Source organism: Sorex araneus, chromosome 2, assembly GCF_027595985.1.
Source record: "Sorex araneus isolate mSorAra2 chromosome 2, mSorAra2.pri, whole genome shotgun sequence".
Taxonomy (NCBI): domain Eukaryota; kingdom Metazoa; phylum Chordata; class Mammalia; order Eulipotyphla; family Soricidae; genus Sorex; species Sorex araneus.
This window is the reverse complement of record NC_073303.1, coordinates 209335677-209362836: the sequence shown is the minus strand read 5'-3', so window position 1 is coordinate 209362836 and position 27160 is coordinate 209335677. Positions and strand designations below refer to the sequence as shown.

At 45.0% G+C, this 27160-nt stretch overlaps 1 protein-coding gene across 4 annotated transcripts in view; it reads left to right on the top strand.

Moving 5' to 3' along the window:
* Nucleotides 1-27160, top strand: part of ATOSA (atos homolog A) — a 69847-nt gene that overhangs the window by 25307 nt on the left and 17380 nt on the right. For 2 of the 4 annotated variants that reach the window (XR_008628459.1, XM_055125416.1), the window contains exons 1-6: nucleotides 1802-1946; nucleotides 18328-18512; nucleotides 20581-20783; nucleotides 21314-21439; nucleotides 23145-24960; nucleotides 26251-26367. Coding sequence is in view for 3 of the 4 variants with exons in the window: in XM_055125416.1 (XP_054981391.1) it covers nucleotides 1910-1946; nucleotides 18328-18512; nucleotides 20581-20783; nucleotides 21314-21439; nucleotides 23145-24960; nucleotides 26251-26367 (2484 nt within the window). In the remaining variant the exon portion in view is untranslated. Of the gene's footprint in view, nucleotides 1-1801; nucleotides 1947-18327; nucleotides 18513-20580; nucleotides 20784-21313; nucleotides 21440-23144; nucleotides 24961-26250; nucleotides 26368-27160 lie in introns of those variants that run through there. The other 2 variants (XM_055125417.1, XM_055125418.1) reach the window with 1 other exon arrangement.

Sequence of the window (27160 nt, the reverse complement as noted above, 5' to 3'; positions counted from 1 at the left end):
TCATTAGTTTGTGAGGGGTCACCCCTTAGTTGGGAGAATAGGTTTTATTGCAAAGACTCATGCTGAAGAAGTTTTGTTTTTGCTTTGGGTCTGAGGCTGTCTGTCCTTGGCTCTGCTCAGGAATCACCCCTGAGCAGGGCAGAAGCAGAGACAGGGATTCGAAATCAGGTCAGAGGGCACAAGGCAGTTGCCCTCACCCCTGTTATCTCTCCTGCCCTGGCAGAGCTCTCTGAAGGTCCTTATTAGATTTGTCTGACTCTCAGGGAGCACCTGTTAGGCTTATAGCAAACCTGAGAGTTATCTTCGTTTTACAGACTTAAAAAAAAAAAGCTAAAGTTCAAAGTGGTTTACTAGTTTGTGTGAGGGGTGTGTGTGTGTGTGTGTGTGTGTGTGTGTGTGTGTTACTTTTTAGTAAATGACAGATTTGTTTTTTAGCCTGCTTGGTCTGTCCGACTACAAAGTCCTTGTTCTTTCTGCTATGCTGTTCTTTCTCTATGAGCTTCCAAATTTCTCTGTCGTTATTTCTTCCTCTGGCTAATTGTGGAGGAAGCCATACGGCTGGTTCTTTAAGACAATAATCAGGTTTGACTGTTAGCAGGTTGTATTTTCTTGCACACTGTAGGACTCCCGAAATCCTAGACACTTTCAGGTTTCGGAATCTAGTAGATCCTGCAGTGTTGTTTGTGGCTTCACATTTAAAAATAGCTGCATGGGTTCATGGTGAACTTTAATAGCGCCAGCACTTCCCTCAGCCTCTCTACCACCGAGACACTGTAAATAAACAAAGATCCGAGTAGTAAAAAATATGCTTCGACCGTAGCCTCAGCCTCTTCTTACAAGCTGCTTTTTAAAATAGCTGTATGAAGCACAAGGATTTACATGTTTCAGCGGAAGCATACAGAAAGGGTCCCATTGCTTTTAATAGCTTGAAAAATATACTAACCTAATCTGTGTGGTGTTCATCCTTTCTTAAATGAGGACATTTTCTGATTCTTTGTGTGCCTGTTTCTATTTGAGTTGACACCCCCAAATCAACTCTCAGAAATTGGGGAGGGGCTTTGTTCTTCAGACTTGTAAGAAAGTGTAGACCAGGATGTTAAATCCAGCCCTTAATAGCTAAAAACAAAAATCACAAATGTCTCTATAGCTTCAAATAATTTTATGAAAAAGGAAATAAACGAATTTGTCATTATGTAATACAATAAGAAAGGTTTTAAAGCCAGTAGCTAATTAAATCTTTCATTTTGGGCAGAGCTAATTAGCCGGTTATCTTTCTTTTCTGAATGTTTTTTTCTAATCAGCCTGTAACTTGAGTTTTCCTTGCCCTTTCAAGGTACTACATTAAATTAGACAGGGGTGTGCTACTTTCGTTCCTGTCCTATTTCAAGTGATCGTGGGTTTTCTAGGAATGTAAGGTTTGTCCTCCGCTAATGTGCCGTGTAAACTAGTCTGGGCAGATGGAGAGCCGTAGCTTTCCGTGTTTCGGAAGGTCGTCCAGCACCAGCTACTTGAAATGCAGAGTAATAAATCGAATTCTCCCGGCTCTCCCCCTCTCTTTGTCCTCGGGCCCGGAGGAAATCGGCTGAAAGCAATGTTCTCCGGAGGAGGAACTCTCCTGGCCCCGCAGCGGCACCGGGAGACCCGTGCACGGTGGGCCCGGGCCCGGGGACTTTGTCATCACCCCCGTCCCGCCCGGCTGCCTCGCTCGCCGCCCGCGGGGCGCGGGGACCGCAGCCGGGCGCCGGGGGCAGGAAGCGGCGGCGGCCAATCAGCGGCGGGCGCTGTTGCTATGCGCGCCGGGCTCTGCCTTTGTGCCCGCGCCGCCGCCGCCGCCGCCAGCTGGGTCCCCGCTCCCACGCCGGCCCTGACAGCGGCCCGGACGCGGCCCGCGCGCCCCCCGGACCCCAGCATGGTGTGCAGGGGGAACAAAGGGCTTCGCGGAGACGGTGTGTACCCAGGGCTTTCTCTCGAGCGCCTCGGGGGGCCCGGCGCCCCGGCCCCCGGAGCTGTTGCACAGTTGTGCTGCTGTGCTTTGCAGGGGCTGCTAAAAATAGGGCTGGGGGAGAAGCGGCCGCACTTCGGGACGCGGCGTATGTAGGGCATCGGCCGTGTCCTCCGTGAGCCGCCCGAGCCGTCGCTCAGAGGGTCGTTAGGATGCCCCTCTGGGCAGTGAGGAACGGCAGACGGGAAACTGAGATACACTGTTTTTGCTGGGGGGGAGGGGAGGGGGAGGAGATTAAAATGGGAATACCGGAAGAGAGTGGGGATTAGCAGATTAGCCAGAAGCCTGGGCTCTATTCGGGGGGCTGGGTTTTTGGTTTGGCTTGGTTTGGTTTGATGGGGGGGGGGGGCATACCTGGTATTGTTCAGGGGCCACTCCTGTGGGTTGTGCCCAGGGGTCGCTGCTGGCGGTGTGCAGGGACGCCGATGCCCCCGTGCATCCCTGGGGACCTAACCCTGGGGTCCAGCCCGCTGAGCACTCTCGCTGCACTAGCAAAAAGTATTTGAAATAAATTTCACCTTTGAAACGGAAACTCATTGTTGATGAATTTGACAGGTTGTCAGGATTGAGTAAGATTATTGATACAGTTAAAGGAATTGATGTGTTATTTGTTTTTAAAAAAAAGATTTCTGAAGATGCTGTCTTAAATTGGACAATCTCTTGATTATTTTGATAGTTCTGTGCAGTTTATATAAACGATGTAACAATCTAAGTAAAAATTCAGTGTTGTTATAGTGCCCATATGGAAAATTGAAAAAACAAAGGATTTTGAAGACAGCACATCAATAACGTTAAAGTAGTATTTTAAAATTAAATTGAGACTCTAAGATTTAATCATTCCATGTCTGACTTAGATAATATTGCACATACAATAAAGTGTAATTGAGGCATTACTAATTCGGTATTTGTAATAATTAAAGTAGATTATAGTTTTAGGGATCTGCAAAAACAAGTTTATCCAATGAGCTGTAGGCCAAGTTTTAATTATTTTAGAAAACATTTATTTACATTTTCTTTTATGCTGTGAAGTTTTAACATTTATGTAGTCAATGAATCTTTTAAGTTAATACAGAAAATTAATTAGCAAATTACACATTTTATGAATTTTTCTTTTTCCTTTTTTTAATAGGGGTGTGGGGGGTGGGAGTATTCGCTGCTCTGTGCCCAGGAGTGACCCTTGGCTGTGCTCAGAGTCCATTAGTGCAATGCCATCAAACCAGGTCAGCTGCATGTAATGCCAGCAAGCACCGAGACAGTCTCCCCTTTGCTGAATCAGTTGTACCTGATTGTATAAGTGGTTTCTTTTCTAACTCAATGACTCCTATCTAATAAGTATAAAGTGGATAATTTACATTTCATGTTTAGCTCTGTTTCTCTCTTGTTCCTGTTGTTGTTTTGTTTTTGTGCCATACTGTGCTTGTTCCGGGCTTACCCCTGGCTCTGTGCTCGGGGATCACTCCTGGCTGCCCTTGGGGACCATGTGTGGTGCCGGGGTCAGTTGTGTGCAAGGCCAGTGCCTTAGCCCCTGGACTATCTCTCCAGCCAAGCAGCGTTCTCGTTTTCTCCAGGCTGTTAGGAATAACCCCAATTTTAAAGTTATTAGAGGCTCCCGTAAAGATTATAGCAAAATAAAGCTGTTATTTCCTTGACTGTGGCGTCCAGCTCCCTGGGGGGCCGTGGTGTGTGCTCCACACCTGACCCCTCAGACACTGGAGAGGTGGAGGTTTTGCAAGGAGAGGCACCACCTCCCCATTTTCTCTCCGCATTTATTGGCCTTGTCTCAGAGACCCATGCCAGCCGACCGAAAGCTTACATTCGGTATTCTGGGAACACCTGTAAAGACGATTAGAGGCCGCCCCGAAAGCCTCAGTCCCTCTCGGAGAGCCCGGTAAGCTACTGAGAGTGTCCCGCCCGCACGGCAGAGCCTGGCAAGCTCCCCGTGGCATATTGGATATGCCAAAAACAGTAACAAATGCCGCTCCTCATTGCCCTGACCCTGAAAGAGCCCCCAATATGCCATCAGGCTACGCTAGCACACGACAGGGATGAATGGAGACGTTACTGGCGCCCGCTCAAGCAAATCGATGAACAACGGGATGACAGTGATACAGTGATGGTGGCTTGCACAGTCTAACGTGCTCGTTTACAGACAAGGAACTGTAAAGGGGCGGAGGGCGAGCAAGGGCAGGGGTGCGTTACATGGACCCAACTTCCTTTAGGTATGAAAACTCGCCATATGGAAGTCATATGGTCATTCACAGTCTTTGAACTGTTATTCCTATCAGTTATTCATTTTAGTTTAAATTATGGACCAGAGAACAAAATTTCGGGTAAATCCATCTGCACACCTTTTCCCCGTGGTCTGCTAAGAATTCATCGACTTCCCAGGAGCAGGCGCTTCTCATTCATAGGGAAAAAACATGGAACATGCTGCCGAAGGTAGGGGAGCATGAGATCAGCAAGATAGTTGGGCCTAGAGGTTACTACTCAATCATGCAGAACCCTTGCGGGGTGTTGCTTGAGAAATCACCTTGGCAGGATACCTGGTTTAAAATGTGGACTCCTAAAGATTCCTTTGGGGGTCTGGAGAGCTAACTCAATGGTCAAAGCATGTTCCCATGCCCGGGTACCAGGCTGGAGCCACGGCGCCACAGCCCAGCATCTCCTGTAGCCTGGAGTCCCGGGACACCGTCTGCAGAGCTGCCTGGCATTGCTGCTCCAAGCGTTGAATTGTCCCATAGCTGACTTTGGCCCTGGGCTCCGTGAGCACTGCCTGGGAAGTCCTCCCTTCCAAACAAGAGTCTTTTTTATGTTTGTTGTTTTGGGGTCTCCCAACTGACGGTGCTTAGGAATTATAAGGACTGGGGCTGGAGCGATAGCACAGCGGGTAGGGCATTTGCGTAACATCCCATAGGGTCCCCTGAGCACCTCCAGGAGTAATTCCTGAGTGCAGAGCCAGGAGTAACCCCTGTGCATCGCCGGATGTGACCCCCCCAAAAAAGTATATATATATATATGGGCTGTATAGTGGGGTCAGGAGAACATATGGTTCTAGGGACTAAATTTAGGACCCCGAGCAAGTTAGAAACAGGCTCCACATCTTTAAGTTGCCTCCTTGGCCCTAATTTTTTTTTTTTTCAATTTGGATCATCTGAATAGAAAAATTCTATTCACTCTCAGAACTTCAGGTAATAACTGATGTTTATGATCTGGTTAACTATAGTAACATTGCTAGCATATTTCAACTCCTTGAGTATATTATTTAACAGTGGAATTTTTATTGCTTTATTCTACGTGATGCATTACATTGGCTGTGCTCTTTTATAGTTGTCAGCAGAAAAGTGCTTTTTCTTAAAAATAATGGCTTTTTCTCAATTCTTTTCTGGCCATTTGGTAAAGAATAGCTAATGAAAGCTCTGGTGATTGTTGCTATTTAAAGCGAAAGATTTCTACTCTGCAATCAAGTAGTATATAATATCATTTATAGTTATTTCAAAATTCTGTAACAGAATGTTTTGTGAAGGGGTAACAGAGTCTCTGCTCAGGATTACCCCTGGCGGGACCATGTGCCATGGGCAAGTGCCTGTACCCTCTCTGGCTCCTGAGTTCTTTTCCCCCCCTAAGCCTCCTGTGAAATCTTCTATTACTCTGTCTCCTTCTCACAGATGTCCACTTCCTGTACGTACGCTTTCAGTGTTGGGATCAGAGAGCTGATACGGGGGGGTCAGGCACTTCTGCCTGGGCTCAAACCCTGGCACCACCGGTGGTTCCCAGGCCTTGCCAGGAGTGATCCCTGAGCAGTTAGGAGTAAGCCCTGAGCATTGCGTGTGTCCCCCAAAACAAACCAAAACAAACCCCCAAAAAGTGAGTGCAATATGACATAGTGTTTCTTTGACCCTTTGCAGAAATTTCATTGTTGTTCACATTGTGAATCTAAAAACAGTTTGCAATTCATACATGATTGTGCCTCACACTTTACACACAGTTGGGTATGGCCCCAAAACAAACAAAAAATTGGTGTTTCATTGAGAGAGAGAGAGAGAGAGAGAGAGAGAGAGAGAGAGAGAGAGAGAGAGAGAGAGAGAATGTGTGTGTGTGTGTGTGTGTGTTTAAGAGTAACATTACATGCTCACAATTGCTAAACTGACTTAACTAGACTGGATAAATCCACTGAGATTGATCCATGATAAGAACTGGCTTTCTTTTTAGCTTATAAGAACTGGCTTTTCTTTTGAAATCCTTACCTGGGATTGGACCAAAAGTGATGTTGTATTTGCCAGTCATAAATGATAAGGAACAGGCCAGCTACAAAATTAAATACTATCACATGCATAATAAATGTGATTGTCTTGAACTGTAAGGATTTATCTAGTTAGAGAGTAAGAGGGAAATTATCTACCACAGAGGCCAGGGGAGGGGAGGGATACTGGGGGCATTGATGGTGGAGAATGTGCCCTGGTGGAGGGACGGGTGTTCGATCATTGTATGACTGAAACTCAAACATGAAAGTTTTGTAACTGTAGTTCATAAAAAAAAAAAAATTTACATCGTGTAAATATGGTGGTACAGGGCTAAATTTTGAGAACTCTTCCAATAAAATGGTCTTGTATCATGTTAATAAGTACATAGAATTGCAGGTCCTTCTCAGCTAGCCTCAGCATTTTAATTGCTCTGAGCTGTCATCATAATTTAATGGGTTTTTTTTTTTGAGAGGTAGATTTATTCTGGGTTCTCATATTGATTTTCATATTTTATTCAAGTGCTGATTGATTCCTTCAAAAGCATATTATTTAATTCTCAGTCGGCTAAAGGTAAAAGTTTAGCTTATTAAGACTTAGATAAAAGAAAATGGAAGAAAAATAAAAGGTCAAAGGGCGAGGGGAGATAGATTACAGGTGTGACGTGCATACTTTGCATGCGGGAGCCTGTGTTTGGTACCAAGTTGGTGAGTCCCCTAAGCACCACTAGGTGTTACCTCTGAGTACTAGTACTGAGTAGCCCCTGAGCACCCCTGAATATGGCCCCAGAACAACAACAAAAAAGCCTAAACGAACCAGGACAAATTACTCTATTTCATCACTGTTGATATCAGCAGCACCGACCTTGTGTCATCTGCACAGGGTCCAGAAGCTATTTGGCAGCTGATACGGAGGATTGGGGAGCTATTTAGAAATCGTGTCTTGATTTTGCCTGACTATATTTCTTCATTATATTCATTTGGGAGGATGCGTTCTCACTTTTAACCAGTTTCTTCAAAAATGCAGGGGAAAAGAGTATTCAGTGGCAGTATCTTATTTTGGAGTACTGATCCTTTTGAGAATCTGAAACTATCAACTCTTGGGAAAAAATGCACACATATATGAACACACACATACAATTTTATTTTTTAAAATATCCAGAGGTGGGCTGGAGCAATAGTACAGCAAGTATTGTACACACACTTGCCTTGCATGCGGCCAACCCGGGTTCGATCCTCAGAACCCCATGTGGTTCCGAGAGCTAGCCAGCAGTGACGTCGTGTGCTGAGTCGACTAAGCCCTGAGCACTTCTAGATATAGCCCAATAACAAAATATCCAGAGGTTCATAAATTCTCTTGGATTAAAAGCTCTTTTTTGGCTTTAGTCATAGTATGTAAGTATTACTTCTAAGAAATTGACTTTTTAATTAATTTAATTTAATTAATATAATTATAAGGACATCAGGATATGTTTATGAGCAATGTGGTTAAGGTAGTGAGCATTGGATACTGTTATTTTGCTTTTAAGAAAATGTGAAAATGCTCCAGTGACTGCTGTGCACCCTTGTGGGTAGATTTACCCTGGGAGATGCCCACACTGACTCCTAAATTCCCTGGGCTGGATTCTTGTAGAGAATCTAACAAAAGAATTAGGTCTGGAATGCAGTATTCGGGTCCTGGAGACCTATATGACCTCTCCAAATTTTGGGAATGAGATTAGGAAAAATACTACAAAACACCTTCTTTGGCCCACTGGAGTTTCTTCCAGAAATTATTTGATATGACAGGCTCCTTGCTCTAGATATTTTTTTCTATCTGTTTATTTTATTGAATCACCACGAGAAACAGTTAGAAAGTTGTTTGTGATTGCCTTTCTGTCATACAATGTTCCAACACCCACCCCTTCACCAGTGTACATTTTACCCACCTATGTCCCCAGTTTTCCTCCTGTCACTCCCCCCCCCCCCCACAACCCCAGCCTACCTCTCTGGCAGGCACTTTTCTTCTTTCTTTCTCTGTTTCCTTTTGGGCATTATGGTTTGCATTACAAGTACTGAAAAGTTATCGTGTGTGTCCCTTTACCTACTTTCAGCCCTCAGCTCTTGTCTAGAGGTTTCACTAACTTCTTGAGCCAGTAGCCCACAGTTTTTGGCATGGTGATTTCTCGGTGAACTTAGTCCCGAGGTGATCTAGCCAGAGACGAGGCAGTGATTTTGGAGTGTGGAAGTGAGTGGCTGCCGGGGCTCTGTTTGGGTAGGCGCTGGGCTGACCTGCGCCCCGCCCCCCCCCCGCCCCCATTGGGGTGCCCCAGACATCCCAGCTGTCAGCAGGTGTCTGAATACTTTCGGCCGCTGGTTGATCTCTTTTGAGATTGATGTATGAGTCTCTGGAGCAGAGCCAGTGGATGAGACCACATGGTACACTTGGAGGTGGCTCATGGATGTGACTGCGGGACGTCTGCAAGTTACAGGGACATGGGGGCAGTAGCCCATCCTGACTTCAAGAAGACCTGGTGATTTCAGTCACAAAGACCCAGACACCTAAATTCTTCGCAGGTTAATTCGTCATGAACTGGGTCCCGAAATGATGGAGTCTGGCCGGAAGCACGGCGGTGACTTTGGAGTGTAGACGCGGCCACTGCTGGGCCTTCACTAGGGCAGGCCCCGAGCTGAGACACCTCCTCACATCCTGGCTGTCACGGTGTCTCAGCCATAAGTGGGTGTCCAGGACTTTTTTTTTTATCTCCTTCGAGATTTATGTATGCGTCTCTGGAGCAGGGCCAGTAGATGAGCTGCCATAGCCACGTCTGTGCTCCCTGTCACTCTAAACCCTGACAAGCCGGGACTTGCCCTCCGGCAGCTCCATGGATGACACATGGCCAGAGCCCCGGTCGCCCCACGGGCAGTCCTCTTTGAACGTGTGCGCCTTCACGAGTAACAGGGCATCGGTCATCCCGCCACCCCGCAGGGAGGGTGGGGCTGCAGGGGCGGGAGCCAGGGCCGGGCTGGAGGATGCTCTCATGCAGAGGGCTCCCCGACCTCATCGCCGTTGCTCTCCGCCTCCAAACCATGTGCCACCCCCGCACGGCCCGTCCCTTGGCCCCCTTGCTCCAAACGTCATCTCGTTCCTTCTTGGTGCTAAGCAGAACAGCGGCTGTGTGCCCCGCGTCTCTTCGCTCCTAGTTAAAAATGACTCGATTCCATTCACTTTTACTCCTGTAAGAGTTTCAGATTTCGTACATACGAACACACAGTGGAAAATGTGAATGCTAAGAATACCTTTGAAGTGGGGTCATGCATGTGGTAGCAGGAATTTTGAAAGGACAGTTTATTTCGGGGAATTAGCCTGTGTTGTAACCATATTCCCATGAGGTAAAATGCAAGACTAAATTAGGTTAAGCCTGAGGGTAATTTTGGAAAGTTATGTCCCTGTTATCTGGGATTAGTGAAGCTGGAACAAAACAAAACAGAACCAGAGAAGGGGATTGTTGCTTTTTGCAGCATGGGGTCATCTGGGTGTGTAGCTGTATCGAGAACTGGTGGTTTTGAGAGACAGAGCTTTGATTCTTCTGTGAGAATGTTTTCTCATCTTCTTGTCCCATGGTCCTTTCTGCATGGGATTTGGAAAAATAACAAACACATAATCAGAAATATTCCCTTCAAGGACCGTGTTTCGTGTTTGCATATTTTCAACATCCCGGAACAGTGGTTAGATGGTTTACACAGAGTAATTTCATTGAAAAGTGAAATTAAGTAAAGTTAGTGTAAAAAGTAAATGAGTGAAATAGAAGCAGCTCAAGTTTGTACCCAAGCATCTGTGATGAAAATTCTGGCAGCCCAAACTTTCAGGAGACATACAAGAAGGCAACAAAGAAATTTTCTTAGTCACACTGATTAGGTCTAGTTTTTTTCCTGTTTAAAATATTCTAACTAACTTGGGGCTGGAGCGATAGCACATCGGGTAGAACATTTGCCTTGCACGCGGCCAGCCCAGGTTCGATCCCCAGCATCCCATATGGTCCCCTGAGCACTGCCAGGAGTAACCCCTGTACACTGTCAGGTGTGACCGAAAAAAGCAAAAAAATAAAATAAAATATTCTAACTAACTGTGGTAGCTCTTTCTGCTGCCCAATGCTGAGTTCCCTCCTAAGCATTCACAGAACATCTTAATCTACCCCCAAATATTCGTCATACCGCCATGAAGTAGACTGTCTTCTGCATGAGTCTTTTTTTTTTTTTTTTTTGCTTTTTGGGTCACACCCGGCAATGCACAGGGGTTACTCCTGGCTCTGCACTCAGGAACCACCCCTGCCAGTGCTCAGGAGACCATGTGGGATGCTGGGAATCGAACCCGGATCGGCCGTGTGCAAGGCGAACGCCCTCCCTGCTGTGCTATCGCTCCAGCCCCTCCGTGAGTGTTCCTTTCCTTGGACACCAGCAACAGCTTCTCCATTGCTTCTGGCAGAGAATTGAATTTCACTCGCATTTTTGTTATTAAGTACTCTGCTCTTACTTTGTAACCAATGTTTTAAATTACTTAAAATTTAGGGATTTAGTTTTTCCTAGACTTTTTTATAGTTCCATACAAATTTCAACAGTAGTTTTTCTTTGTTATTGAAGTTTGCCTCGGGAATTGTGATGGGTTAGTGTGGGGTCTGTATGGTGCTCTGAGTAGGGTAGCCATTTTAATCGTGTTAGCAGGAAGGCTCTTGAAGGAGCTTGAGCAAGCTTATTTTAGCGAACGTTAGCAATTTTATTTCAATATTTTGTATTGTCATTAATATAAATAATGTTTAGCTATATGCATTATTGAAACTCATAAATATAAAATAATGTTCTTTAACTTAATGGGACTTACATATTTTTCTCAAAAAGTATCATAGTTGTTTTATTTCATTTTTGGTTTGGGGCAACCCCCAGCAGTGCTTAGGGCTTCCTCCTGGCTTTGCACCCCTCAGTCACTCTTGGTAGGCGTGGGGGACCGTGTGGGGTCCCAGGGATTGGACCCAGGCCAGCCACAGGCAGGTAGTGATTAAGTGTCCTACTCACTGCACTATCTCTCCAGCCCTGAGTCTCATAATTATTTTATTTATTTATTTTTGCCATTTGGGTTCCGCCCAGTGATGCTCAGGGGGTTACTCCTGGCATTGTACTTAGGAATTACTCCTGGCATTGCCTCGGGTCCATATGGGATGCAGCAGGTCAAACCCGGGTCAGCCACGTGCCAGGCAGATGCCCTACCCAGCGTACTAATGCTCCAGCCCTTATAATTACTTTAATGACTATAGGCTCTTCCATAATATAGAGATCCCTTAAACCATTTACCATAGGTCATTCAAACAAATTTCTCTAACTTGTCTGTTATTATAGCTATAACATGAGTTTTCAGTGTGTCTTTTAATTGAGATAAATTAGTGTACCTGACTGTATAAATGTACTTTAGGGGCGCCGTTTCACACCTCAACATATGTGTTATCACACCAGGCAGGATAGTACAGCTAGTGGGGCGCTTACCATGCTCTCAGCTGACACAAGTTAGATCCCCACCACCCCATATGGTCTCCAGAGCATAGCCAGGAGTGATTCCTGAGGGCAGAGCCAGGAGTAACCCTGAGCACTGCCAGGTGTGCCCCGCCTCAAAAAAAAAAGTGTTACCATGCCACACCCAGTATCAATATATCAATACTGCTACACCATAGTCTTCAGAGTAGTTTTAATGTTTATTCATTTGATTTGTAACGTCCTCTCTAGAGAGATCGAATATTCACTGCTACGTGTTTACTTTTACTTTTGCCTCATATAAATTCATTTTCTTTTCTTCCCTTGCTTCCTTCCTTCTTTCCTTCTTTCATTCCTTCCTTCTTTCTTTGCTTCCACATACACCGAAGCTCAGGTGTTGCATAACATGGGTTTGTCCTTGCTCCTCCTGTAGGGAGCTTAGGTTTATTGAGCCACTCCCACCCCAGTGCTACCAAGACAAACCCAGTTCTGTCAGGCACACCTAATTCTCTATTGCTTTTCTCTTTCCTTTATGTTGATGCTGTGCTTTTGTAACATGAGGGTTTATTGATTCAAATCATATGCACTCCTGGGCATCCATCATATTTACTTGACTTAAGCCTCAGTTGCCCTTAACACCCCCAAAAGGAAGGTCCCAGCAGAGGACTTGCATGGACCCAGGGCAAGCCACAGGCTACCCTGACATCAAAAAGGGTCAAGCTAAGCGCCATAAATATGTTAAGAGCGTGGTTATGGAACAAACTCTGTCATGACCCAAAAGGAAGTAACTGGATAAGGACCCTGCTGGGGTTGGGAAAGACTCACCTGGCCTGAGGACTGTGGTCTGGGGTAAGTGGTGAGATGTCTCCAGGAAGCCACTCTTTAAGCTTAATATATATCTTACTGTGTTCATAAAAATGACTAGAAATATTAGTATCTAATATGATTGATTAAATAGATTACTAGCTAAGGACAGGAGAAAGCAGTATGCCCTTAGATGGATGGACCCTTGAGCAGATCTCCTAGTAATCTAGAGTGTTGAACCCTCAGATTAAATTTTGTCTTTGAGTTAATCTCCTAGAACTTCTTCCCCTGAAGGAGGGGTTTTACATCTGTTTATTGTTATAATAGTGTTCAACCACATCTATGTGTACCCCACCCTTCACGATTTCTACATAACTACTCTATAAAGAGAGAATAGGGGCTGGAGCGATAGCACAGCGGGTAGGGCGTTTGCCTTGCACACGGCCAACCATATGGCCCCCTGAGCATCGCCAGGAGTAATTTCTGAGTGCATGAGCCAGGAGTAACCCTTGAGCATCGCTGGGTGTGACCCAAAAGCAAATAAATAAATAAATAAAAAGGTAAAATAAAATAGAGACTAAATGGTCACCGATTACCAACTGGTCTGTGGCCCGTTCCTTTGTTTGATGTCGGCCAGTGTGGGGAGATGACTCTTGGCCACAGAGTGCACGAGTCTCGAACCCACACTTTGAACTCACAGCTGACATATCCAGGGTGTGGGGAGCATGAAACCACCAACGGGTGGGTACCCAAAGGTAAGGCCTGAGTTTGGTGGATCCCACTTACAGAGGTGGGTGAGATACCAGGTCTCAGGGTACTGGGGACTTAAAAATCCTAACCATATCCTCCACTCAGAGAAGAGTGGGAGAGTAGATCTTTTAGGGTGCTGGGGGTTAGAATCCTAGCTGTACCCCTACACTACTATGGGGCAGATTCAGGCCAGCCCAGGCTCTTCCCAGTGTGTCTTGAGACAAACTGAATGGACTGAGCCATTTATGGATTTGATTCAGCATCTCCCGCAGAACCGGGACTGCATCCCCCGAGACCGACTCCTATCTAAAGTGGCTCCCAAAATAAGCCCGAGGTTCCCAGATGAAGGGACTCTAGAGACTGAGGTTTAGGAATAAGGAAAATGGCATCTAAGTAGGGGACCCGGATCCTCATGGAATTCTGGGTTACGTGGGAGATTGTTCATTCTGTTCTCCAGTTTGGGGAAAGTATAGTTGAGAAGGGGGAGAATATTGGGGATTAGACGTCCTCGGCTCCTCCCACGCCCAGTCCTCCAAAGAAGCCAATCGCTCAATGCTTGACTCTCCCCGTATGCAAGCCCCAAAGAAGCTCATGTGTTTCCAGTGGAAACTCGTTCTCAAAGTAAAAGTCTTTCTAATGCTGGTGAGTCAATGTTCCCTACTGATGTCAAACTGGAGAGAGCCCCGTCTCCTCCGTCTGACTCCCCTTTCGGTACACCAGATCAAAGTGATGTGTACGAAGGGCCAGCCGTCACCTCCTCGGATTCCGAGTCCAGGAGCTGCATGGTAGAGAAGGCTTCCGTCAGGGGCCGCTGCCTCCGCCACGAGGGGTGCACTCCCGCTCCTGATGGGAACTCACAGCAGAGACCTCTGGCCGCAAGTGCTCGGTTCCACCCAGACTGCACGAACTCCGCCTTTTTCCCTGGTACAGCTGGAGGAAAATCAGCCTCCAGTACATGAAGGGTTAAGAATGGATTCACTCAGTCATTTCAAAAGGGCCTGTGCCTCGTACAGACTTAATCTTCATCCCGTAAGGAGTATCTTACAGGCCGGAGTAAAAGTACCTACTGGGTACCCCAGCGTTTTCGTGTGGTCGCTAAAAAGTGCTCAGCCCTTCTCAGCACATGCGATGGAGGATGCAGTTCAGTGATGAGGCAAAGGCATCACTTCACGACCCAGGTCATTCCGGGTGAACATTTTCAGGGATCAAATTGATTTATGAGATGTTAATAGGTGAGGGGAAATGGCAGGACCCAAAAAAAGCAAGTCACTTTGCCTCATGCTGTTTTCGCTCATGCCCACAGGGCAGACCTGTGAGCTTGGGAAAGGATGATGCAGGTGCCGAATTTAAGGGAAACTATACAAAACATGTTCAGGGAACCTCGGAACCATACGCAGACTTGATAGGGAAAGTAAGGAAACTCAGGAGCACCTGTCGAAACTGTTGGCTTTTGAGAAAATGCTAACAAGGATTGCCAAGCTGCTCTGTGCCTCAGTAAGGGGGAGAAGGACATAAAAGAGGAGGAGGACATCGTGGGGGACATGAGGGTGTGTCGTAAGATCAGTTCTGTTGACCATCAGGCACAGGTGAGGCTGCTGAGGCCGGTGCAGTAGAGACAGGCTCCGAATAAATGTTCCAATTGTGGCAGATCAGTCCACTTTTGAAAGGATTGTGGGGAACCTCACGGCCGTGCTTCCTCGAAAGTACCACCTGGGCCCTGTCCCCGGTGTCCGAGAGGAAACCACTGGGCCAGCGACTGCCATGCCAGATTTGATGCTAAGGGGAACCCGATCTCGGGAAAGCAGCAAGGGGGCCAGCTCCAGGTCCCGGTAAACCAAGGGACATTCCAGGCTGCAGCCCCTTCCCCGGCGTAGAGTCCCTGAGCTCCAGTTGGGAGATTCGATGCAGCCGGCCACAGCAGGGAGCACCGCCTTGATGTCCCTGCCCTGATGCAGTTACTATAAACCCCACCCAGGGTCCCTGCAAATTAAGTTCTGGTGTAAAGGGACCAATCCCACGGGCTGTGAGTCTGCTCTTAGGGAGAAGCAGTTTGACTGTTACAGGAGTTACTCTTCACAGGGGGGACATTGATGTTTGTAGGGTAAATGATTTTATTTTCCAAGTCTCGATTTCTTTTCCAAAAATACTGAACAGGATTAAGTGTAGAACACCTACCTTGCGTGTTTGTGGCCCTGAGTTTGATCCCTATCAGCACTAGTTGGTATTTTTGGCATCTTAACAAAGTAATCACATGGCCCTACTGTACAACAATAAAGAGACTAAAAAACATTCACACATGAATGTGTTTCAGCGCCATGTAACCTAATCAACGGCCAAGATCCATCATCATCATTATCATCATCATAATCATCCTGTTGATCTTCAAATTTCTCAAGCGATCTCAGTAATGTCTTAGTTCGTCCTAGCCCTGAGATTTTAGAGGCCTGTCTTTACTCATCCTTCCCAACGGTGCCACATTGGAGACTCTTTCAGGGTCAGGGGAATGAGACCCATCATGGTTACTGGTTTTGGCATATGAATATGCCACGGGGAGCTTGCCAGGCTCTCCCATGTGGGCAAGAAACTCTCGGTAGCTTGTCAGGTTCTCCAAGAGGGAGAACTAGGCTATAAGATGTCATAGCTGTGTGCTTCCGGGAGCTTGGTTTTATAGTCTCTGGCGCTTGGCCGTCGATGGGATTACACAGTGCTGAGGACAGTTTCTGGGAGTGACCGCCTAGCTACTGGAAAATGGGGGATCCGGATGGAAAAGGCCCAGTCCCAATCTCAGCAGGCTTGGAGATCTCAGCCCCGGGTCCCGCACACCTGGGTTCCTCTGCAGGTTCATTCAGATGTGAGGCTCATCCGAATGTGTGGAGAGGGGCCTTGAGCATGGCTGTGGCTGGATTCCGGAGGTCTTTGGCTGCCGGGGCTCTGCTCAGGGTGGGGAGGGAAACTCAACCCACCCCCTCTGAGGGGCCCCAGTGAAGACAGCTAGGCGCAGGGGCAAGAAACTATATATATATATATATATATATATATATATATATATACATACATACATACATATATACATATATGTGTGTGTATATGTATATATGTATATATATGAAATATGTTGCTTCACTGGCAGAGATAAAGGAATCTTTCAAAGATTGCAAAACGAATTGAATTATTGTGTAGGTTTGTGCCCCTGTGCACACACATTCAGCTTGCTTGTCAACTTGTTTTAAAAATTAACTATTAACTGTTTAAGACATTAGAGCACTTGTGAGGAATTTAAAAATTACTACAGCCAGAGTAGGGATGTGGCTCAACAGCAGAGCACTTGCTTTACATATGGGAGGCCCTGGGTTCACTGAATAACAACACACACACACACACACACACACACACACACACACACACACACACACACACACCCCTACTATAATTAAGGCCGAAGAGATAGTATAATGGGTAGGACACACAGTCAGCCTGGGTTCGCTCCCTGGCATACCATCTGTTCCCCCGTGCAGTGCCAGGAATAATTCCTGAATGCAAATCCAGGAGTAGCCCCCAGTGGCCCAAAAACAAAACAAACAAACAAAATGTTACTATAACTAAATGAAAATATTTGCAAGTTAGAAATTTTAGAACTGTATCCCCCAAAACTTCACATAATACGTGCCTGCATCATCAGCTGGACAATAGCATCTCTCTGTCTGAAATTACTAGGTTGGGAGGGATCCTATGGCTATGAATATCTACATCAGAGAACTAGGACTGAAAGAAGAAAGAATAGAAAGAAGAAAAGGAAATCGTGTTTGAGGCTTATCTTTTTCTAATAGTTCATGTTAATTCTACATATTAACTAAAAATACTATATAAGAGGTCATTTACATAAAAACTTCTTTATCCCTTAATTTTAACCACCTCTGTCTTAACTATATACCTCTTGGGTGGGAATTTTATATTCATTCAATTATTAAATATCCTTGAATATTGGATAACATTGGTTTGTCCTTGTTCCTCCCGCAGGGAGCTTAGGTTTATTATGTTGCACCCATCACAGTGCTCCTGAGACACACCTAATTCCATTTGGCACTCCTAATCCTACATTGCTTTTCTCTTTCCTTTATGTCCTTTGCATGGTCCTTTTTGTATAGACACAGGAAGACAGTTGATGCTATGCTTTTGTAACATGGGAGTTTATTGACTCAAATAATATAGACTCCTGGGCATCCACCATATTTACTTGACTTAAGCCTCAGTTGCCCTTAACACCCCCAAAAGGAGGGTCCCAGCAAAGGACTTGCATGGACCCAGGGCGGGCAAGCCACAAGCTACCCTGGCATCAAAAAGGGTCAAGCTAAGCGCCATAAGAACTGTGTTAAGTTAAGAGCATGGTCATGGAGCAAACTCTGTCATGATCCAAAAGGAAGTAACTGGATAAGGACCCTTCTGGGGTTAGGAAAGACTAACCTGGCCTGAGGACTGTGGTCTGGGGTAAGTGGTGAGATGTCCCCAGGAAGAGTCACACTTTAAGCTTAATATATATCTTACTGTGTTCATACAAAATGACTAGGAGTATTAGTATCCAATCTGATTAGTTAATGGATTACCAGCTAAGGATAGAAGAAAGCAATCCACCCTTAGATGGAATCCTGCCTTTGAGCGCCCCGCCCTTGAGTGGATCTCCTAATAATCTAGAATGCTGAACCCCCAGATGAGATTTTGTCCTTGGAGTTAATCTCCTAGAATTTCCCCTGAAGCAGGGGCTTTACATCTGTTTGTTAAGATAATGTTCAACCACACCTACTTGTGCCCCAACCCTTCACGGATTTCTATATAATTAATGCTTTGAGACTTGAATGAAAGGTCACTGATTACCAACCAGCCTATGACCCCATTCCTTCGTTTTTCAGCCACCAAACCCACCCATGCTTGAACTCATACTTTAGTATGGAACGTAACATTCATTATTTTGGGCAGAAAAGCCAAGTTCTTACTGAGAGTGCATCAAAAGGAGACCTTTCTCTTCTTTCTCAAACTACAGATACTCTCGATGAATATTTTGAATATGATGCAGAAGAGTTCCTGGTGTCTTTGGCCTTGCTGATCACAGAAGGACGGACGCCTGAGTGCTCCGTGAAAGGTCGCACGGAGAGTTCCCATTGCCCTCCGGCACAGGCCTGTCACCCAGGAACTACCAGACATGAATGTAGCGACAAGCTGGCCCAGGTAAGCTTTTAATTTTTTTTGGGGGGGTCACACCCAGCGATCCACAGGGGTCACTTTTGGATCATGCACTCAGCAGTGACTCCTGTCAGTGCTGAGGGGACCATATGGGATGCTGGGAATCGAACCCGGGTTGACTGCGTGCAAGGCAAATGTTTTACCTGCTGTGCTATCACTCCAGCCCCAGCTTTTTATTTATTTTTATGGAAAATAGTTTTGATTTTATTGCCACCTTTGTTTCATCAAAACAAATTTTAATGTAAATTTAATTTACATTAACTATAAATGTTTATATTTAAATATAAAGTTGCTCACAACCATAAAAGAAAAAAATCTTAAACCATACTAGTAACTTCGGCCCTTAAGCAAGAGGTAGGTATAGGTAAACCAGCAGGCACACGATGTTTCGTACCCACCTTCTCACAGACAAGAGTTAAGCTCATCTTTGCTACTGTGACTCCTCTTTCTTTATTTCTAGAGTCCCGGTCCTTGGCTCATCAACTACATTTTCTTACTTTCTTAGTAGACTGATGTTCCTAGTTACTTTCCCTACACTCATTAGATTTCCTCTTAAATTCCTTTTTCGAAGTGGAAGGACACTTTTTTTGTTATCACCTTAATGTTTTTGTATAATCCTGGTAAAAATATTTATTTGACAGGTAGTTTGCTATCAGCAGATTCTTCCCATTAGCTTCTTGAATATATTTCGGTGGGGTGTTGGCTGGCTACTTGGCTGGTGTGGTGCGGTGTGAGGGACACTCCCGGTGGTGCTCAGGTGCTGTTTCTGGCTCAGTGGTGACACTTAGGGGACCACATGTAGTGCTGAGGATTCAAACCAGGATTCTGTGTATGCAGTGCAAGCATCTTAACCTCTATACTTTCTCTCCTGGCCCTTCTTAAATGTATTACGGAGTTAAGAATCTTAAGGCGCCGGAGAGAATACAGTGGCTAGGCATTTGCCTTGTATGCCGCCGATCCAGGTTCCGTCTCCTGCACCACGTATGGTTCCCTGAGCACTGGCAGGAGTAGCCCTGACCACCCGTTGATATGGCCCAACCTACCAACTCCTACTTAAAATACTAATATTTTTGCACAGATAATGAAGGAATCTGGCTATAGTGAGCTCATAATGCTTCTAGTCTACTCATATAGAAGAAATGAAATAAGTTTTTTATATTTTTGTCTTCTCTCAAACTGTTTTCTACTGTAATAACGATGAAATTAGCAAACTAGGCAAGGTTTGGCCAACCCTGCGGGCTATAAGACATTGCATACGGCAGATTTTTTCTACAAGCTAAAGCAAAGATATTCCCACCTTAAGAAAATTTGCATCGGGGCTGGAGCTGTAGCACAGCGGGAAGGGCATTTGCTTTGCATGTGGCTGACCCGGGTTCAGTTCCCAGCATCCCATATGGTCCCCTGAGCACCACCAGGGGTGACTCCTGAGTGCAGAGCCAGGAGTAACCCCTGTGCATCTCCAGATGTGACCCAAAAGGGAAAAAAAAAAATTGCATCACTTGGTAATTATCTCACAGTGATTCAATTAAAAAAAAAGAAGAAAATTTGCATCGTAAATATTAAGGACTAATCCTCACACTCTAGAGCTTACTAGTGTTAATCCATCATTTAAATCAACGCTAGCACTGCAGTCTGTGTTAGTAAACCACATTCAGGTGTGCGAGCTGCCTGTGGTATGTACCTTCGACCACATGTGAATGAGGAAACCTGAACAGACAAGCCTGAACTCAGGTCAGGCGGTGCCTGACACACTTCTCACACAGGTGCATTACTATTGCGAGTTTCCAGTTTCTTTTTCTTTTTTTTTTTTTTTTTTGCTTTTTGGGTCACACCCAGCAGTGCACAGGGGTTACTCCTGCCTCTGCACTCAGGAATTACTCCTGGCAGTGCTCAGGGGACCATATGGGATGCTGGGAATCGAACCCGGGTCAGCCGCGTGCAAGGCAAACGCCCTCCCCGCTGTGCTATCGCTCCAGCCCCACGAGTTTCCAATTTCAATGTCAAACTGAGCGAGTGACCGAGACGATGTGCTTCCTTTGATTTCCTGTGTAAGTGTCGCCAAGCCAGACGAACCAGGTCTGAAGTCACACTGCTGTGGAAGAATAACCTTCCCGTCATGGTGGAGGTGATGCTGCTGCCAGACTGCTGCTACAGCGACGAGGGGCCCACTGCGGACGGGGTCGGCCTCAACGACCCGGCCATCAAGCAGGATGCCTTGCTGTTGGAAAGGTGGATCCTGGAGCCCGTTCCTCGGCAGTAAGTTGTCGCGCTCGAAGTTGTTCCAGGTCAATCAGGTGTTCCAAGACTTTCTAGAAATTTATTTATTATTTTTTTAATTTATTCTTTTATTGAATCACCATGTGGAAAGTTACAAAGCTTTCAGGTTTAAGTCCCAGTTGCGCAATGCTCGAACACCCGTCCCTTCACCAGTGCACGTATTCCACCACCAAGAACCACAGTATACCTCCCCCCACCCCCCCCCCCGCCTCCCCAGCCCCCACCTGCCTGTGTAGCTGATAAATTTCACTTTACTTTTACTTTACTTTGATTACATTCAATATTTCAACAACAAAAAACTCACTACTATTATTTGGACTTTCTAGAAATTTTAATAGTACTACTTTGAATCTTTCTGTACAGTAAAATTTAGATATTGAGCACCTGGGTGGTTTTAGGTGACACTCTTAAATGTTCTCAGATTCTCTTGGAAACAACATTTATCTTGGCATATGTCTCTCTAAAATTCAGCTATTGTACTCAGTTATGCTCTTTTTTCTTTCCCTTAGGAATGGTGATCGATTTATTGAAGAGAAGACACTTCTATTGGCTGTTCGCTCGTTTGTGTTTTTTTCTCAATTAAGTGCTTGGCTGAGTGTTTCTCATGGTGCTATTCCACGAAATATTCTCTACAGGTACATAGAAGGGGAAACAGCAACCAAACAAATTGCATGTTCATCTGCACTGGCTACTGAGTCATATTTTTTCACCAGTTAAATGGTGTATGTTTAAGATTCCAAATATAAGTAGATAAAATTGAAATTTTTCTCAGAAAACCTAGTATGAAACAATGAATTTAATCAACTTGAATTTCACCTCTTGTGCTAAATTTGGTATAGTCTTCAATGAACTCTTAAGCTTGTTTTAGAGAACCAGGAATAGTTTTAAGGGCTGCCGTTGTAAATAGTAAAGTCAGATTCAGAATGGCCATGTAGACTTAATTTTAGGTATCTTGTAATCATTTTAGCTTGACATCATATAAATATACAGATTAACTAATTTACTACTTACACAGATGTCCTTGAGATATATAGCATCCCTAATCACCTTCTACCAGAAAAGTAGATCCTTTTAGTAGTAAACCCAAAATTCTTTTTTTCTATTTCGATAAATAATTTTTTAATTATAATATTCTTTTTTTTTTCTTTTTGGGTCACACCTGGCGATGCACAGGGGTTACTCCTGGCTCTGCACTGAGGAATCACTCCTGGTGGTGCTCAGGGGACCCTATGGGATGCTGGGAATCGAACTCGGGTCAGCTGCGTGCAAGGCAAACGCCCTCCCTGCTGTGCTCTTGCTCCAGCCCCTAATTATAACATTCTTGAACTTGACTCTTTATGTATTCTGGTATCTGTTTTAGGGAGGGAGAGTTTGTATCACACCCAGTGGTGCTCAGGGCTCAGCGTAGAGTGTTTGGGGAACCAAGCGAGGCTCAGGAGCAGGCAAGGTTTTTGGTTTTTGTTTTGTTTTGTTTTGTTTTGCTTTTTGGGTCCCACCCGGTGATGCACAGGGGTTACTCCTGGCTCTGCACTCAGGAATTACCCCTGGCAGTGCTCAGGGGACCAGATGGGATGCTGGGAATTGAATCCGGGTTGACCGCGTGCAAGGCAAACGCCCTCCCCACTGTGCTATCGCTCCAGCCCTGGAGCAGGCCAGGCGAGATCCTTAACCCCCGTGCTGTCGCTCCATCCTTGTTCTGATACTCCTTCCTCGGACTTGGTCTCCGACACCACATGGTCCATGGTCGCCCAAGCACGCCTGGAGCAACCCCCTGGAGCAACCCCCAAGCACAGAGCCTGGAGGTTTCCAGTATGTCCGGGTGTAACCTAGAATCCCCCCACCCCACCCACCACCGCCACGCCCAGGGCAAAATAGGAGATGATCTTGGGCTGCAGACATAACTCTGGGTTGGAGCCCGTGCCTGATAGGCACAAAGCCATGAGTTCTGTCATCAGAACTGACTGCTTCTCACCCCAGTCCCACTGCGACGGGGTCCCAGTGTCAGCACTCGCATAGAGTCTGCTCTAACTACAGTTGTGCAGAGACAGTAGTGCTCCCTGAGCACTGTTTAAGAGACTTTCCCATCATCAATAATAATAATAAATAATAATGATGATAATAATAATATCTTTTCCAAGAATAATTAATACTTGTTTATTATTTAACGTGATATTTAAGAATCTATTAAACTACTTTTGTTGGTTTTATCAAAATGACGTCTAAATATAAGACCTCAGTAGCAATGAATAAACACTGATAGGAGGTAACAGTTTAACATGTAAAATAATAATATGATGATAGAAATCACAGAACCCATTCAGTGTTTTTCTGTCATTCTAGAATCAGTGCTGCTGACGTCGACCTACAGTGGAATTTTTCACAGACGCCAATTGAACATGTGTTCCCTGTTCCTAACGTTTCTCACAATGTGGCCTTGAAAGTCAGCGTCCAGTCCCTCCCCAGACAATTGAATTACCCCGTTTTGACCTGTAGTATTCACACGAACATCGGCCTTTATGAGAGCAGAGTTCACGAGCGCGAGCTTCAAACTCTCCAGCACCGCATTGCTAATGAGGCAGAGCCGTGCAGTACCAACAGTTCACAGCGTCCGTGTAGCAAACAGGCGTGGACCCTGGCACCTGAGAGTGTTTCACATGCCAGAAAAGGCACGGCTCCAGAATATACTGCAGCCGTCAAGATGACCAGGCCCTGCCCCGGCACGGGCAGTAAATCTGAGTACGGAGTGTCACAAGACAGCATGCTGGGCTTCGGTGGTGTAGGAGAGAAAAAGTCCCATGAAACATCCGGGAGAACTTTAAAATCATTTTCAGTGATTGACTCGAGTGTCCCCGGCCTCCAGGGTTCCTGGCAGCCGGTCGGGGAGACTGATCCTTTAATAGGTTCCTTAATTCAGGATCGACAAGAAGTTATTGCCAGAATCGCTCAGCATTTGATTCATTGTGACCCAAGCACTTCCCAGGCTTCTGGAAACCCAGTTCCTGTGCAGGAGTCGAATTCCCTTCACGCGAAACTTTTCCGAGTTTCCCAAGACGGTGAGAATGTGAGAAAATGTAAAGGAGCTTTCTCCGTCACCTTCGGGCACCCCGAACGCTCCTCCTCCGAAGACGCCCCCAGTGAGGGGAAACGGGGAGGCAAACAGGAAACCTCTCCCAGTGACACTTGCATTTCTAACGGGCCGTGTCCTCGGCCGTACGTGGGTGAAACGAATCCTCTGATAGGGTCTCTGCTCCAGGAGCGCCGCGACGTCATCGCTCGCATCGCCCAGCACCTGGGGCACATCGACCCGGCCGCCTCGCCCCTGCCCCGGCAGGCACTGGGCTCGCTCGACTCCCGGGTGGCTCCTTCCAAAGTCTTTAGGAGTTGCTACGAAGACAAAAATCTGTTGAAGAAGAGCAAGAATGACACCCCTTTTTCCATCTCTAGTACAAAATTGTCCTTGTTAGAAGACAGCGTACTACCTAGTAAAGCTTTTCATCCCTTTCGATGCAACAACACCGACAAGGTCTCTGTAAAACCCCAGCTAAGGCAGGAAAATCCTGGTGAGATCATCCAAAGCACGTTTCAAGAGACACGTGACAATGCCTGCAATTTATCAGCTCCCTCAAATGTACCTCATTACAAAGAAAATAACTTAGAGTTGACAATCAAATCAGAAAATACACTTTCTGAGTGTCCATTTAAGGAAAAAGACGTTAGCGATGGAATCAATAAACAGTATTCAAAGTGCAACAGTATTGACAGAGAGATTTGCACGCACAAGTATAAGGACAAAGTAATAGAAAAAGAAAATTGTAATACAGACTCTAACAATCACCAATTTGATCATACAAAGCAAACTGACTCGAAAGTAAAAGTTAATATATTGGAAATGACTGGATATTTGAACAGTGATGAAAAGAAGTGTTCAAACAAAGACTCAAAAAGACCTAAGACATGTGAACAAAAGACTCAACTTCATAGTATAGAAAATTATCTCAATAAAGATCATGAAAGCTTAAAATGTAAAAAGCAAGACCTATTAAAAAATAAACAAGATAAGAAGGAAGAGTCAACTGATGAAAATTCTCGAAGCAGTCATCAGACAAAGAGTGTGAAAAACAGTTTGTCTTCCTGTGAACGACTGAAAAATACAGAGGTAAGATCTAGTACTTGAAATTCTCAAACGTTTCTTGTGGTTTGAACTTGTTTATAGGTGATCAGTTACATAGGGCCAATAGATTTATTTTCTGTCGATTGAACATATATATAATAATCTTGCTATATAGGTGATCAGTTACATAGGGCCAATAGATTTATTTTCTGTCGATTGAACATATATATAATAATCTTGCTATATAGGTGATCAGTTACATAGGGCCAATAGATTTATTTTCTGTCGATTGAACATATATATAATAATCTTGCTATAGAACTAGTTTTATTATCTCTGAAAGTAACAAGGATATTTAACCTTTGTAAGTAGCCCACGAACAAATGCTATGTAAACTGGCATCCACCTGGCTTCAGAACTAGAGAGTAAAAACTTTCTAACTGCCAGTAAGGAAATTTTTTTTTTTGACTATTAAGTCTAATAGGTCAAACTAGAAGAATCAGATCTCGGGGTGGCAGTGTAGCATAGTGATAGAGCACGTGATTTGCATGTGTGAAGGTCTGGGGTCTATCCTTGCCCCCTCCCTCACACACAAAAATAATAATCAAATATTTCCTTACTAGTTGCTCGATCCTGAGAATTTATAGTTATGACCGCCTATTGAGACAATTGTATTTGATCCTTATCTCTGTCAGAAGAGACCCCGTGATCACAAAGGTAGTTTCCCCATAGCAAGGCTACTCCGTTGCACCCCAGATATTATAAACCTGTGATTTCCCCCAAATGTGGGAGACGTGAGTGCATAATTTGGCAGTGGGGACTGTGTTGATACTTTTCATGACCGCCCCCCAGAAAGTCTGTTGTATTTGAATATATATTTTTAAGAAAATTTGGTTTAAATTCACTGTCATCCTGTTACTCATCGATTTGTTCGAGCGGGCACCAGTAACGTCTCTCATTGAGAGACTTATTGTTACTGTTTTTGGCATATCCAATACTCACGGGTAGTTTGTCAGGCTCTGCCATGCGGGCTCGATACTCAGTAGCTTGCAGGGCTCTCTGAGAGGGGCGGAGGAATCGAACTTGGATCGGCCACGTGAAAGGCGAAAGCCCAACCGCTGTGCTATCGCTCCAGCCCCGATTCGAGTGTATTTATGTGTGTATATGGATCACTGGGTTCATTATCAAGGATGGACCATGGTACCTCAATAAAAGATTATGTTACATACCTCAAAAATAAACAATATAAGATAAATAAATAAACAATATAAACTAAAAGTTAAAAATACTTACATATTTTAATTAAATATTAAAGTCTAATTTTTTTTCTAACAGAGGACTGTACCGCTGAAACATTCAAGTGTCTGGCAGAAACACAATTTTCATTCCTTGGATGGAACTTCAACGAGGGCCTTTCATCCTCGAACAGGATTGCCTCTTCTTTCGAGCCCTGTAAGTGGTTCCCTCCACTTCAGAAGTTCAGAAGTTGAGACTTCAGAACTTGAGACTTCAGAAGTCTTAAGTTCAGAACTTGCAAATTCTTTTAATCCAAAATTTAATTGAAAAAAAATGTGAATACTTTTGGAATAAATTTCCCATTGGAAAACTTAACAGCATATTCAACAGCAAGATTTCAATATGAAGAAGGAAGACAAATAAAATGAGGATTATTGTATCGTAGAATAACACTTTTCTGAGATCCTTTAGTTTAGCATTAGTGATTAGTGAAGTGGACTTGCTGTAAATACACCAGTCCTGGCTCTTGGTAGCGTCACAGGCCAGACCAAATTCATGACTTGTAACCCGGGACATAAACCATCAGTTTTTGAAGCATAGTTTTTTTTTTCCATTTACAAATGTCCATGAGTCCAATGATAGAGCTTCTGTCTTGCTTTATCTTATTTTGTTTCGCTTGGGGGCCACATCTGGCGGTGCTCAGTTGCTGCTCCAGGCCCAGTGCTCCGTGGCAAGTCCTGGTGATGTTCAGAAGGCCTTATACACTGCTGGGGATGGAACTAGGGTCAGATGCAAACCAGACAAGTGCGTTAACTCCTGCACTGTCTCTGGCCCAGTGTAGATGCCATTTTAGTTAAAGCTGCAGTACTCAGTGTTGTAGCAGAATTGAAAACACCATTTTTCAAAACACCACCGTAAAAATTGTTGCCAGTTGTTTAATCACTGTATCACTGTCGTCCCGTTGTTCATCGATTTGCTCGAGTGGGCGCCAGTAACGTCTCCATTGTGA